This window comes from Aotus nancymaae, unplaced genomic scaffold (assembly GCF_030222135.1).
Source record: "Aotus nancymaae isolate 86718 unplaced genomic scaffold, 86718_ANA_hifiasm-v0.15.2.pri h1tg000089l, whole genome shotgun sequence".
Classification (NCBI taxonomy): domain Eukaryota; kingdom Metazoa; phylum Chordata; class Mammalia; order Primates; family Aotidae; genus Aotus; species Aotus nancymaae.
Window position 1 is genome coordinate 7755448 of NW_026988504.1, and position 15553 is coordinate 7771000.

The 15553-nt window shown below is 46.5% G+C and overlaps 1 protein-coding gene across 1 annotated transcript in view; it reads left to right on the forward strand.

Moving 5' to 3' along the window:
* Positions 1-13327, forward strand: part of GRB2 (growth factor receptor bound protein 2) — an 85769-nt gene extending 72442 nt beyond the window's left edge. The window contains exons 3-6 of the mRNA XM_012453724.2: positions 1176-1273; positions 6238-6360; positions 8880-9048; positions 10903-13327. Of these exons, the coding sequence (XP_012309147.1) occupies positions 1176-1273; positions 6238-6360; positions 8880-9048; positions 10903-11088 (576 nt within the window). The 3' untranslated portion in view covers positions 11089-13327. The remainder of the gene's footprint in view (positions 1-1175; positions 1274-6237; positions 6361-8879; positions 9049-10902) is intronic.
* The last annotated feature ends 2226 nt before the right edge of the window (positions 13328-15553 follow it).

Sequence of the window (15553 nt, forward strand, 5' to 3'; positions counted from 1 at the left end):
TGGAGGTTGGTTGGACGATCTCTAGAAAAGTCTAATAAAAGATTCTGTTGCTGCTCAGTTCTACTATGACACGTCTCTCTCCCAGAGAGCAGACTTAGTCTTTGTCAGGTTCCCTTATTCTCCTGTTTGTTTGCCATTTTTCCAGAACCTCCTCTGCAGGTTTCTTAGAAAAACAAAACAAAAAACTTGGCCGGGCACAGTGGCTCATGGCTGTAATCCCAGCACTTTGAGAGGCCAAGATGGGCAGATAACCTGAGGCCAGGAGTTCGAGACCAGCCTGGCCAACATGGTGAAACTCTGTCTCTACTAAAAATACAAAAATTAGCTAGGTGACGTGGCATGCATTCTCCGCCTTGTGGTTTCAAGCGATTCTCCTACCTCAGCCTCCCAAGTAGCTGTAATCCCAGTTACTTTTCTTTTCTTTTTTTTTTTGAGCTGTAATCCCAGCTACTCAGGAGGCTGAGATAGGAGAATCGCTTGAACCCATGAGGCAGAGGTTGCAGTGAGCCGAGATCATGCCACTGCACTCCAACCTGGGCAACAGAGCAAGAGTCTGTCTCAAAAAACAACAACAACAAAAATTAGTATTTGCCATTCTTATTTCTCCTTCCTTACTGAGGATTTCATTTTAGGTGTTTGGGAGCCTGATTTTTCATTTTCAGAGAATTTTTTTTTTTTTAATTTTAACAGAGTTTAACGTAATGCCAGTTGTTTGAAGTTACAAGAAGTCATATCCATATAACTGATAATACTTCAAATGAAGCCTTTCACAAACAAACCTAAAAGACAGAATAATTGTCTTGTAGCTACCTTTTTAAAGGGAAAAGCAGCTAGGCGTGGTGGCTCACGCCTGTAATCCAGCACTTTGGGAGGCTGAGGTGGGCTGATTACCTGAGGTCAGAAGTTTAAGAACAGGCTGACCAACATGGAGAAACCCCCATCTCTACTAAAAATACAAAATTAGCCAGGCATGGTGGCGGCATGCCTGTAATCCCAGCTGTTCGGGAGGCTGAGGCAGGATTCGCTTGAACCTGGGGGGCAGAGGTTTCAGTGAGCTGAGATCACGCCATTGTACTCCAGCCTGGGCTACAAGAGTGAAACTCTGTCTCAAAAATAAATAAAAATAAATAAAAGGGAAAAGGAAATGATTGGGTTTTTTCCTTATTTCTTTTCAGGTTTTGAATGAAGAATGTGATCAGAACTGGTACAAGGCAGAGCTTAATGGAAAAGACGGCTTCATTCCCAAGAACTACATAGAAATGAAACCACATCCGTAAGTTGAGCTCCATTAGTCTTGCAAGGGTTGGACCCACCTGCTTGTTTCAAACACTCTTTAAAATTGAGATCACTGGGATGGATGTAGTACCTTTTATTCACGTTTCTAGGGAATAACAAAGGATATTGATTGTGTATGTTAATAGTATATAATAATAATATATAATAGTCAATAATAATATATGTTTTAGATTGGTAATGACTGTCAGTGATCTTCAAAACTAAAACAGTAGTTTTGCAGGTCCATAATTCTTTTTCTGTTAATATGTCTCAGGGCCAGATGTGTTGCTTTTTTTTTTAGTTTTAGAAAAGGTACTTACATGATTTTGTGTTTATTACGTGCTGTTCCTATGGGACGGTATCTTCATATCTTTGTATCCTAGAGCACAGTGCTTGGCATCTACTAGTTCTCAATAAATGTTTATCCCTCCATCTTAGTGTTCCTACTTAGAAGAGAACAAAGTATGCTCTCCTCCTGGCTGCTGAGAGCAGCAAATATTTTTAAATTTTTTTCAGAAGCTACCCCTGCTGTGATTTATACTGATCAAGACATAGTGGGACCCTGGGAGCCCCTGCAGACCACTGTCCTCCCACCCTCTCACCCCTCATTCACAGGCCCTGCTTCTAGCGCAGAAGCAGTTGTTGGCTTGCCTTGCCAGTATGTCAGGGGAGCTGAGGCTTTCCACACTCAGACTAGAGTGCCATTGGACATTGTCTGCTTGCTTTTACACCAGCTGGTAGTGGAGACTTTCAGGTGGCTGGTTGCATCTTGAGTGGGAGGGACCCATTGGATCACAGCACATCCTTCCCAGGTCCCATATAAGCCACATAATTTGTGCACTTCTGTTCCCTTCAGTCATCCTCAAAATAAACTGTAGATCAAGGATTGGCTAAACTTTTTCTGTAAAGAGCCAGATAGCAAGTAATTTCGGCTTTGTGGGCTGCATACAGTCCTGTCAAATATTCCTTGTAAAAATTTTCTTTTAACAACTGATTAAAAATTATAAAAAACAGTCTTAGGTTGTGGACCATGTAGAAACAGATTTAGGCCAAAGGCCATCATTCGCTGACTCCTTCATTAGATCCAAACACAACATGGACTTCAGTTCCCTTTTACTTTCATATTTTCAGATTGAAAGGGAATTCAGCAGAACATCATACTATACTTCTTAGATGAAATGCCTGTGGCTCTGTATTCTTATTTTTCTTGAGAGTGTTTCCTATAAGACGGGCATTTAAATCTGACTGTTGAGGAAAGATAGGAAAGGCCACCACCATCCATGGAAAGTTGTAGTTACTGCCAGACTGACTGGGACAGTCGCTACCTTGCCTTGACCTTTTGCCCCCACTGTGAAGAACTTTAGAAGAAGAATTGATTGAGAAGCACCCAGCACAGGCTCAGCTGTATTGTTATTTGCAGACTCTGGCCAAAGGGTGAGCAGTGCTCAGCCACTCTGAGCTCTGAAAAGGAAAGTAACAACTTAAAACCCCTTATTTATTCAGGTCTACCATATTGCTAACAAAGACCATGCTTGTGCCTATGTGGGGTATGGCCTTGCAGACGTAGTTCCATTGTATAGGGCTGCTCTTTGGCTGGATGTTCATAGGTATAGGGTCAGGGTCAGTACCAGGCCTTCTCTTCCCCATCCTACCACCTCCTGGGGTTTTCTTTGGGGGGTAGGGGCGGCAGGGAAAAGGAAAGTCTAAAATGGAGCACCATCTCAGCTAAAGCAGCATTTGAGTTAACAAATTAGACACAGACTACAGAATGATTGTTGGCATTAGTGCCGTAGCATCAGTTGTACATGCTTGAGGAGTGGATCCAAATATGTGCTTTTCATATTAAATGTGTATGGATGGGAGCCTATGAGATGTAGTAAAGAATTATACTGGAAAATTAGCCTTTTCCCCCCAACCCCTTAGCTTTCTCCCTTGCTATTTCTGTTGTATAAGCCCATCTTTCTTCTTTTTTTTTTTTTGAGATGGAGTCTTGCTCTGTTGCCCAGGCTAGAGTGCAGTGGTGCGATCTCTGCTCACTGCAACCTCTGCCTCCTGGGTTCAAGTGATTCTTCTGCCTTGGCCTCCTGAGCAGCTGGGAATACAGGCGCACAGCATCACTCCTGGCTGATTTTTGTATTTGTAGTAGAGACGAGATGTCACCATGTTGGCCAGGCTGGTCTTCAACTCCTGGCCTCAAGTGATTCACCCACCTTGGCTTCCTGCAGGTATGAGCCACTGCGCCTGGCCAAAGCCCATCTTTTTAAAGACTTTTAAAACATTTGCCCGTCTGAGATTGCAGCAAGCCAAGATCACACCACTGCACTCCAGCCTAGTCAACAAAGCAAGACTCTCTCAAAAAAATAAAAAATAAAACATTCATCCATAAGCATGTAGTCACACGTACATATCATTTAAAGAAGTTAGTCAAATTTATAAGTGATATAAATGCTATAGAAATGTTTACGTGTTATAATAGTGATAGCTATTCACGGGATCTTGCCCTGTCATCCAGGTTGGGCTCAAGTTATCCTCCCACCTCAGTGTCCTAAGTTGCTGGGTTTATAGCTGTGCACCACCATGCCTGGCTAATTTTTTATTTTTTGTAGAGGCAGGGTCTCAGCCTGGGTTGCCCAGACTGGTCTTGATCTACTGGGCTTAAGCAGTCCTCCCACCTTGGCTTCCCAAAGTGCTGGAGTTACAGGTGTGAGCCACCCCACCTGGTCCCAGACTTTTTATTTTTTGATCTGGGTGCTTATAACAGGGATGTCTTTATTTTTTTAAAATTCCAATTAGAATACTTTTTTAATATGATTTATACTACAATTTATTTTTTTAATTGAAAATAAAATTGCATTAATTTTAAGCTGGGGGCAAGAAAACACAGTAGTCATATCTATGTATTTGTGTATCAGACAGAAAGGTCTGGAAACCTACGTGTTAGAACCGCCAACAGGTGCTGCCTCTGGGGAGTTTAAGAGAAGGGTCCTGCTTTTTATGTTTGCTTCACGTACATCTAGGCTATTTCAATTTATGTTCATTATTTTATACCTAAAAGAGGGAAAAAACCTGCCTAGTAGCAAGATCTTGGGGGTCTAGGAGGAAAGCGAGTGTGGCTGATGAAGAAGCTTCACCCTCACCCCGCAGTGTGGGGAGTGCAAGCCGAGGCCATCTGTGGCTTTTCACTGCTGTTCCCAGTCAGATGCATGCTGCATACACTTACATTAGAAACTCAAGGCCCCCAATATGAGAAAAGGTTTAAATTGTCTCAAAACTGTTAACCGTCCTTTTATGTTTGTTTATTTAGAGATGGAGTTTCGCTCTTGTTGCCCAGGCTAGAGTGTAATGGTACGATCTGGGCTCACTGCAACCTCTGCCTCCCAGGTTCAAGTGATTCTCCTGCCTCAGTCTCCCGAGGAGCTGGGATTACAGGTGCCCGCCACCATGCCCGGCTAATTTTTGTATTTTTGGTAGCAATGAGGTTTCACTGTGTTGGCCAGGCTGGTCTCAAACTCCTGACCTCAAGTGATTCTCCCCGCCTCGGCCTCCCAAAGTGCTGGGATTACAGGCGTGAGCCACCACGCCCGGCCTGTCCTTTTATATTTAGAGAGAATTCTGTTCTAGTGATATGTGATACCTCTTGTGTGGCCTGATTTCTGGCACTGCAGGCCCTAGCCTTGAGTGATTTGTAGAAGCAGGAGGATCTATAGTCCCCGCTCCTCAGCAGCCTGGCAGTAGAGTATGCAAAATGAGAAAGCCTCCAGTAGGTAGACGCTGGACTGTTCAGAGTTACTAAGGGCAGCTTCTCAGAATGTCCTCCCTACAGTTCACATCTTTCTGTTTGAATTTGAGTATAGTATAGTATATTATTTTAGGGACATCTTGAATATGGTTGCTTATAAATAAGATACGCAAGTTAGATTTACAACTTTAATGGACTATTTGGTCCATTAAAGGACTTTTTATGTTATAATTACCATATTAAATGAATGCCAGTTTTCATGTAAATAGGTCTTTATTAGCTATAAATAACTTTTGCTTTTAAAAATGATAATTAAAGATGATTTTGAGAAGAGAACATGGTTTTTACAGTTTCTCCTTCCTAATTAGTTATAGTTTTCATTTGAAGTAGCCAGGCAGCTTGACTCCAAGCTCTTGTAGAAGTGTTCCTCTCCTCTTCCTCTTGATAAGCAACAGCCAGTTGCTTCACAGGTTTTCATGAATTTAGCCACTTTTTCTTCTGGCCAAGGTGAATCAGCAATTGGGAGCAGAAGAGTCTGTAACTTACTTCAAAAATCTGAATTTTGCAGCTAGCTGCTGCACCTATGGTAAATTACAATATTTCTGGTGGCTTCTGAAAGCTGAACTCTGAGCAGTGACCACAGAGGCAGGCCTTGAGAGAAATGCTGACCTTAGTTACTGGTGGAGGCCACTCTCAGACAGTCTGAACCTTTTTGCCTTTGGGCTATTAGCAGAAGTAACCCTGCCTCCAGATCCTGGGCCTTCCAGGTTTCCTCCCCACTTTCCCTTACTCCCACTGTGGTAAAGCTGCGACCTTATCACATGGCTGCAGGAAGGGGCCAGTCTCTCCTTGGCAGTTCATCTTATACACCAAACCCAAAGGCCTGGGCTTTTCCCCGGGTGCCTTTCTGATGAGTCAGTAGGAAGTCCAGTGGGCTTTGGCCTGTGAGGTCTGTTTGCAAATGGCTTCCTCTATAGAAAGAGTGACCCACAGTTAGTGCCTTGGTGAGTTGCTTTCTGGGAAATGGAGTAGGGTAAAGACATTTGAAGGTCCATCTCTGAGGGACCTGACCAAATTTTGATATTGGGCACTGTGAGGCTGGAGGATGAGGAGGGAGGCCCCTTCCTCTGGCAAGGAGTGTTGTGTTACTCACATTTCGAATGCTGGATTTCCCGTTTCTTTGTGGGGAAGCAGATGTTGACCAGCTTGCCTTCCTTCCTTAGGTGGTTTTTTGGCAAAATCCCCAGAGCCAAGGCAGAAGAAATGCTTAGCAAACAGCGGCACGATGGGGCCTTTCTTATCCGAGAGAGTGAGAGTGCTCCTGGGGACTTCTCCCTGTCTGTCAAGTAAGTATTTCCTGCTGTAGTTGCCTGGAATCCTGTCTCTGACTGATGCAAATTGTGAAGCCTTTGGACAGGTGGCTGGCTACACACAAAATGGTGGAGGCTTAGCCTAAACAGTACCTTCATTTCACATTAAAATCCTCATTTCTGGCTCCTCTCAAAATTAGTTCTAGCAGCGCTGGATGTATATTCCCCTGTGGACACAGCCTTCAGGAGGTGAGCAGCAGCTCCCTGCAGCCAGCCCAAGCCTGCCAGTTTTCCCTAGTGCGCAGCACTCCTGAGCTGCTGCCCTCCAAGGGATTCCCGCAGCTCTTTCTAATGGGATAGCGGAGCGCCTGTTGGCTGCCTTGGCTTGCCTTGCTCAGGTCCACTAGCTTCAATCCACCAGCTCCATCCTAGGCCCTCACGGTCACTTACGAAGGCTGCCACAGGGGATTTGGGGCTTGGGTTTCCCCTTTGGAAAGTTCAGATGGGTAAGAAGAAGGAGTTCTGCCACCTTGGAACAATTTTGGAGAATAGAAATTAGCACCTGAAGGAAACAGTTCACACCTCACTGTGAAGTAAGAATTTGGAATTAATTTGTTATTTCCATATGTTTTTTACTTTTAGTTGTTGTTTTCTTTTTTTTTTTTGAGACGGAGTCTCGCTCTGTCGTCAGGCTGGAGTACAGTGGCACAATCTCAGCTCACTGCAACCTCCACCTCCCGGGTTCAAGCTATTCTCCTGCCTCAGCCTCCTGTGTAGCTGGGATTACAGACGCCCACCACCATGCCTGGCTAATTCTGTATTTTTAGTAGAGACCATGTTGGTCAGGCTGGTATCAAACTCCTGACCTCATTATTTGCCCACTTCGGCTTTCCAAAGTGCTGGGATTACAGGTGCCCGGGTGTGTTCTTTTTCTAAAGGAAGGCATGAGAGATTCCATATGATATTAGTAATACCTTGTAAATATATTTAAGTGGAGTTAGTCTTTATTCCCAACATATGAAAAAGCCAAAATTGATATACTTAAAGGGGTCTGATGAAGAGCATCTTGGGGTGGGTTTATGTAACTGAGACCGTATAAGATGACTGGAACAAACAGTAAATCCCTGGGTGGCGGCCAGAACCAGGAGGCAGCCACATGCTCGACTGGAGGCTGTTTGCTCAGCAGAAGCTCCCAAGCTTCCATTTTCTCAAGTAGAATCTTACTCTTTTTTTTTTTTATTTTAATATATAGAGAGATGGGGTCTCACCATGTTGGTCAGGCTGGTCTCGAACTTCTGACCTCAGGTGATCTACCCATCTCGGCCTCCCAAAATGCTAGGATTCCAGGCATGAGCCACCACGCCCGGCCTTCTCAAGTAGAGTCTTTTAAGGATTTAGTGTATTTATTGTTTTAGAAACAAAGCAGGTGTCATGACTGTCTTCAACAACACACACACCTTTGTAAAAGAGGTTCAAGCATCAGCAGTCTTCAGATGTTTCTTAGTTTTAGGATGTTTTGAGCCTGTGATTTGAAAAACTGTAGTTAACATACTGCTCATTATTGGGGCCCTGGGCTCTTTTAGAAACCATCTGCATTGCATGAGCGGAAGTGGGCCTCTGTGGGGCCAGCAGTACCATGTAAATATACCCTTGCTAATGAAGCTTTCTCACCTTCCACATTTTGTCTTGCATGAAAAAGCAGTCTTTTTTTTGCGGGGCATCTTGTACTCAGTGGTTTCCTTGAAGCTCAGTGCTGCCACCTGCCGGATTGATTTTCTGAAGCCTTTGGTTTCTGTCAGCTCTAAGATTGAAATTAAGGAGGGACTCATTCATTCATTGAACAAGCACTCCGAGAGTACCTTTTTAGTGCCGGGCAAGGTGAACAGGATAGGCAGAAGTGCCCTCGCTGGGCTGGTGTTTTAGCCAAATATCCTATGACAGACCCTGTTAGCCACTGCCAGCCAGTCACGCTCTTGCCAGTTTTGCCAGCCAGTATAAAAGGGTGAAATCTGGTGATGGAAACGCTTTTGGGTCTCGAAGCGTGGGCCTCTTTTATTGTCCCAGTATGTCCTTTTGCTCAGAGACCTTTTCCCCATGAGTGGAGCTAAAATTCCTGAACAGGAAACATGACTTTGAAGTATTCCCAGTTACGAGAGAATTGTTGAAAGTATTTCCAGCCTTCCTCACCTTCTTCCAGCCTTGCTTTTCTAGTCTTTGAATATCACATGTAAGATTTTAATTAATTTTTGATTCAAAGGAAGTTAAGTCACACTCCTTTGTCTTAAGTAGGGACATGGTTTAATGTGGTAGGGTTCAGGGCGCATGGACTAACCCCACAGACATCTTCAGAATTAGAGTGACTGATGGCCTGTGCCTGTCTGGTGAGGGTTTTTCATGTTGTCCAGGTGCCCATCGGTCATAGGAGGTGTCTGTCCCAGGGACACGCAGTGATTTGTTGTCTGCCATCCCTGATTGCCAAGACATCTCCTATGTGGGCAGATAGCCCTCGATTTGCCAGGATAGAGCCCTCACTGTGTGCTCTCTGTTCCTCCCAGGTTTGGAAATGATGTGCAGCACTTCAAGGTGCTCCGAGACGGAGCTGGCAAGTATTTCCTCTGGGTGGTGAAGTTCAATTCTTTGAATGAGCTGGTGGATTATCACAGATCTACATCTGTCTCCAGAAACCAGCAGATATTCCTGCGGGACATAGAACAGGTGCCACAGGTAAGCCTCATCAGGGTGAGATGGGTATCATTTTTAGCAATTAAGAATAGCTCCTCAGGCCAGGTGCGGTGGCTCATGCCTGTAATCCCAGCACTTTGGGAGGCCGAGGTAGGCGGATCACGAGGTCAGGAGATCAAGACCATCCTGGTCAACATGGTGAAACCCCATCTCTACTAAAATACAAAAAATTAGCCAGGCATGTTGGCACGTGCCTGTAGTCCCAGCTACTCAGGAAGCTGAGGCAGGGGAATCACTTAAACCTGGGAGGTGGAGGTTGCAGTGAGCCGAGATTACGCCACTGCACTCCAGCCTAGCAACAGAGCAAGACGCCATCTCAAAAAAAAACAACAAAAGAAAAAATAGCTCCTCAGTGTATATTCCTGTAGGAAAGGGTAGGCACTCCTCAACACGCAGGCACCCTTCAAGGATTGCCGCTGGGGCTGTGCTCATTACTGAAAATGTTACCCTCCATTCACACTTAAGATTTATTTATTCTGGCCTTGCTTAATAGCTCACGCCTGTAATCCCAGCACTTTGGGAGGCCAAGGCAGGCGAATCACTTGAGATCAGGAGTTTGAGACCAGCCTGGCCAACATGGTGAAACCCCGTCTCTACTAAGAATACAAAAATTGGCTGGGTTTGGTGGCTCACACCTGTAGTCTCAGCACTTTGGGAGGCCGAGGCAGACGGATCACCTGAAGTCAGGAGTGCGAGACCAGCCTAGCTAACATGGTAAAAACCCACCTCTACTAAAAATACAAAGAAATTAGCCAGGCGTGGTGGCACGCCCCTGTAATCCCAGTTACTTGGGAGGCTGAGGCAGGAGAATCACTTGAACCTGGGAAGCTGAGGTTTAGTGAGCCTAGATCGCACCACTGTACTCCAGCCTGAGCGACAGAGTGAGACTCTGTCTCAAAAAAAAAAAAAAAAAAAAAAAAAAGGCCGAGCACGGTGGCTCACGCCTGTAATCCCAGCACTTTGGGAGGCCAAGGCAGGCGAATCACTTGAGATCAGGAGTTTGAGACCATCCTGGTCAACATGGTGAAACCCCGTCTCTACTAAAAATACAAAAAAATTAGCTGGGTAAGGTGGTGCATGCCTGTAATCCCAGCTACTCAGGAGGCTGAGGCAGGAGAATTGCCTGAACCCAGAAGGCAGAGGTTACGGTGAGCTGAGATCGCGCCATTGCACTCCAGCCTGGGTAACAAGAGCGAAACTCTGTCTCAAAAAAAAAAAAAAAAAAAAAATTGTTGTTTTACATACAAGGTTTTTGCTTTTCCAAAGGCAGTGTGTGGCCAGCTTGCCAGTCTCTAGGGAGATGGTCTTTAACACGCCTTCCCAAAGATCCTATCCCTGGAAGCAATTATGAGGAAAACTATGCTTGTGAGGGAGTGGGACCGGCACCCGTCCCTACCCCTAGTGCCCTGGTCATATGGGTGGTTAGAGCCCCTTACGTTATTCGAGCTCCAGAACATTAGACTCTGTAACACCTTAAGGGTGTCTTAGAAGGGATTTCCAAATCCTGGGCCCGCGAGCTAAACACAGACTGCTGCTTTTGAAGAACTTTCCCCTCCACTCACTGCCTGCCCTCTGCTTAATAAGTCGGCACAGTTGGCCACTGTCTTCCAGGAGACATACTCCAGTATTTTTTTAGCATTGGGGAAAGATTACACTAAACCCACTGAGCTTGTAAACTTAGAATAGGTAAGAATAAACGGGTTGGGAGATGGGAGGTGATATTAGGAAACGTGGAGATTTGGCATGCATTCGTTCCCCCTGGAGCCCATCTGGCCTCGGAGGTGCCGGCCACAGACCGGGAATCCAATGTGGGTTTTCCCTGCTTCTGTTTTGCAGCAGCCGACATACGTCCAGGCCCTCTTTGACTTTGATCCCCAGGAGGACGGAGAGCTGGGCTTCCGCCGGGGAGATTTTATCCACGTCATGGATAACTCAGACCCCAACTGGTGGAAAGGAGCGTGCCACGGCCAGACCGGCATGTTTCCCCGCAACTACGTCACCCCTGTGAACCGGAACGTCTAAGAGTCAAGAAGTGATTATTTAAAGAAAGTGAAAAATGTAAAACACATACAAAAGAATTAAACCCACAAGCTGCCTCTCACAGCAGCCTGTGAGGGAGTGCAGAACACCTGGCCGGGGCACCCTGTGACCCTCTCACTTTGGTTGGAACTTTAGGGGTGGGAGGGGGTGTTGGATATAAAAATGCCAAAACTTACCTATAAATTAAGAAGAGTTTTTATTACAAATTTTCACTGCTGCTCCTCTTTCCCCTCCTTTGTCCTTTTTTTCATCCTTTTTTCTCTTCTGTCCATCAGTGCATGACGTTTAAGGCCACGTATAGTCCTAGCTGACGCCAATAATAAAAGACAAGAAACCAAGTGGGCTGGTATTCTCTCTATGCAAAATGTCTGTTTTAGTTGGAATGACTGAAAGAAGAACAGCTGTTTCCGTGTTCTTCGTATATACACACACAAAGGAGCGGGCAGGCGGCTGGATGCCTTTGCTGTTTAGCTTCCTCGAGAGAAGGGAGCTCATAGGAATCTGCCTCCAGCCCAGACCCCCAGTGTGTTTTGCCCAAGTTGGAAGTAGAGTGGAGTAGAAGGAAAGCATGTAGCTGCCTTCGTGGCTTCCCAAGAAAGCCCACCTGGACCAGGCGTGGTGGCTCACACCTGTAATCCCAGCACTTTGGGAGGCCGAGGTGGGCAGATCACGAGGTCAGGAGTTCGAGACCAACCTGGCCAACATGGCAAAACCCTGTCTACTAAAAATACAAAAATTAGCTGGGTGTGGTGGCGTGTGCCTGTAGTCCCAGCTACTTGGGAGCCTGAGGCAGGAGAATCACTTGAACCTGAGAGGTGGAGGTTGAAGTGAGCCAAGACCACACCATTGTACTCCAGTCTGGGTGACAGAGCGAGACTGTCTCAAAAAAAAAAAAAAAAAAAAGCCCACCTTTCCTCTTTGCCCTTCTAATGGTATTATTGAGCATGTTGTTTTTTCATAGTGCCTTTTTTCCTTATTTCAAGGGTTGCTTCTGAATGGTGTTTTTTTTTTTTTAATTTGTTTTGTTTTAAAATAAGTTAAAGACAGTCCAGAGCTTTTCAGCCAATTTGTCTCCTACTCTGTGTAAATATTTTTCCCTCGGGGCAGGGGAACCAGGGTAGAGCACAGGAGACAAGCAGAAGTGGAAGGTGAGGCATTCTACTGCTTGTACTAAGCCAGGAGGCTTTAAACTCCAGCTTCAAGGTTTGTGAGCCCTTTGTGGGTTCAGGGAGCTGCTTGCCCAAGGCGCACTGTGCAGGGCTTCTGGGGCAAGAGGGAAGGTAACCGCCCAGCCCTCCGTATCCCACTGGATCTGGCTTACAGAGAGTCGGAAGCCTGTCCTCACCATCTTGGGGGGTTGTGGCCCCCACCCCATCCCTACATGCGCCCTGGAACCAGCAAGTCTCAGACAAGGAGAGAGGAGGAGAAAGTCAAGGGAACAGTCACCAGCTGTAGCAGGTTTCACCCTATTCCTATGCTGGGATAAACAATGAGTATTCACTTTTCACTTGTCTTGCTCTTGAGATTGGGTTATGGCTTTTCATCTTGTGTCCCCCGACGTGTCCAGGTGAGCATGAGGGCAGCCGGTGCCTCCCTTCCCAGGGGCCTGTGTTGACCGCTGCTCCCCACCCCTACAGATGAAAGGTCAGGAAGCAGGGAGAATTGGGGAAGGCAGGATTGGAAAGGGGAAGACCAAGACCGCCGCAGAGCTCTCTGTCCTCTCCACTTCTGCTCCCCTGTAGTGATGTGCCTGTAATCTTTTTCTCCATCCAAACCCCTTCCCACAACAAAAGCAGGACTGCCTCCCTCTCTCCCGGGAGTTAGTGACAGCCTTGGGCCTTTGGGTCCCAAAGCAGCCGATGGGAGTCTCCCTCCGACTCTGGATATGGACAGGGACTAGCCTGGATAGCTTGCTGTGCCATGGGGCGGCAGCCCTTCTGGGCAGAACCTGTCCCCGCCTCCCCTCACTCCCTCTCATTCTGCTTCTCCTCTCCTCCTGATGATAAAAGGAATCTGGCATTCTACACCTGGACCATTTGATTGTTTTATTTTGGAATTGGTGTATATCATGAAGCCTTGCTGAACTAAGTTTTGTGTGTATATATTTAAAAAAAATCAGTGTTTAAATAAAAAGACCTATGTACTTAATCCTTTAACTCTGCGGATAGCATTTGGTAGGTAGTGATTAACTGTGAATAATAAACATACAATGAATTCTTCACTTGGAATCTTTTTTTCCCCTTGCCTGCCTTAAAAATTTTAAAACCGCATCAGGGAGTCAGGAATCTTGGGTCCTTATTTCAGAGTCACCCAGCTTACACCCCCCTAGGGGAGCATATGGAGCTCCCAGGCCCTCCTGGGAGCGATGCCCACAGTTGACTGTCAGGAACTCCTAGGGAACCTGTTAACAGTACAGAATTGCAAACCCCGCCTCACACCCTCAGACACTGCGTTTGAAGACACGTCTGCTGTTTCTGATGTAGAGAAACCACTGACCATGCTTTGGGAACTCTGGTCTAGACCAAGGGCTTTGGGAGGATAAAGAGCTTGGCTTTGGTTCTCCGGTTCTGTGTTAAAGAAGAAGGACGTATCTGTGAAGAAACGGTTTTAATATGCTAAGTAATTAAAACGTATTGTTTGCTCAGTAGGCTGCTTTTAGAGTGAGACTAGGCATGTTTACACACACATTGGCTACAGAGGCAAAGAAGACTGAACAAAAAAGAAATGAGGGCCAACGGTGCTAGCTCATGCCTGTCATCCCAGTGCTTAGTGAGACTCCCCACCTCTACGAAAGGTAAATTAGGCTGGGCGTGGTGGCTCACGCTTGTAATCCAAGCACTTTGGAGGCCAAGGCGGGTGGATCACCTGAGGTCAGGAGTTCAAGACCAGCCTGACCATGGTGAAACCCCGTCTTAGAAAAAAATATATATGTATACGAAAGGTAAATTAGCCAGATGCAGTGGTGCATGCTTGCAGTCACAATTACTTGGGAGGCTGAGGTGGATCACTTGAGCCCAGGAGGTCAAGGCTGTGGTGAGCAGTGGTTGCATTCCAGCCTGGGTGACAGAGTGAGGCGTTTCAAAAAGTAATAAAAGGCCAGGCTCAGTGGCTTATGCCTGTAATCCCAACACTTTGAGAAGCTAAGGCAGGTGGATTGCTTGAGCTCAAGAATGCCAGACCAGCCTGGGTGACATGCTGAAACCCCATCTCTACCAAAAATTAGCCAAGTGTGGTGAGGCACACCTGTGGTCCCAGCCACTCAGGAGACTGGTGGGAGGATAGCTTGAGCCTGAGAGGTGGAGGTTGCAGTGAACTCAGATTCATGCCACTGCACTCCAGCCTGAGAGAGTGAGACCTGTCTCAAAAAAATGATAGCCAAGAAATCTCAACTTGTATTCTTCTTGGTGTAGCCACACTGAGCAGGAGAGGCTTGTGGGGTTTTTGTTTTGTGACAGAGTCTCGATCTGCCACCCAGACTGGAGTGCTGTGGTGCAATCATAGCTCACTGCAGACTCAGTCTCCTGGGCTCAAGTGATCACCTCAGCCTCCCAAGTAGCTGGGACTACAGGCATATACTACTGCACCTGGCTAATTTCATTTTTTGTGCTGTGGGGTTTATGTTGCCCAGGCTGGTCTCAGACTCCTGGGCTCAAGAGATCCTGCCACCTTGGCCTCTCAAAGTGCTGGGATTCCAGGCGTGAGCTGTGCCTGGCCTAGGGCATTTTCGACTCTCCCCAGCAGCAGCCTTGTCTGAGAAGGAGCTTGACCCAGCAAGGGTCAAGGCTGCTAGTCCTGTGGTCCACTTGGGCTGGCCTCCTTGAAGCTGAGCAGAGGTTTACAAAACGGTGCTATTTAATTGAAAAGGCAGGCATGGTGACTCATTTGAGGCTTTTGGCTCAATTTGTCCCCTCCACCACATTTGAATAATTGTTTCAGAATTAATGGGAAAACCACTGCTTTGTGTGATCAGCAGTTAGGTCACACATTTCCTTTGTTTTTTTGAGATGGATTTTCACTCTTGTTGCCCAGGCTGGAGTACAATGGCGCGATATTGGCTCACCGCAACCTCCACCTCCTGGGTTCAAGTGATTCTCCTCCCTCGGCATACCGAGTAGCTGGGATTACAGGCATGTGCCACCACGCCTGCCTAATTTTTTGTATTTTTAGTAGAGATGGGGCTTCTGCATGTTGGTCAGGCTGGTCTCCAGCTCCTGACCTCAGGTGACCCGCCCGCCACAGCCTCCTAAAGTGCTGGGATTACAAGTGTGAGCCACCGCTCCTGTCTGGTCACAGATTTCTAAATGATTGTATCTCCCTCCTCAGGGATCCGTGATTCCTGGGAAGGCATCTGGGCGAGGCGCCTTGGGAAACCTCCCAGCATCTTCCAGGAGCCCTCTGGCCAGTGTGCAGCCGGGAGTTGCTCAGTGTGTCGGGAAATGCTGGAGGT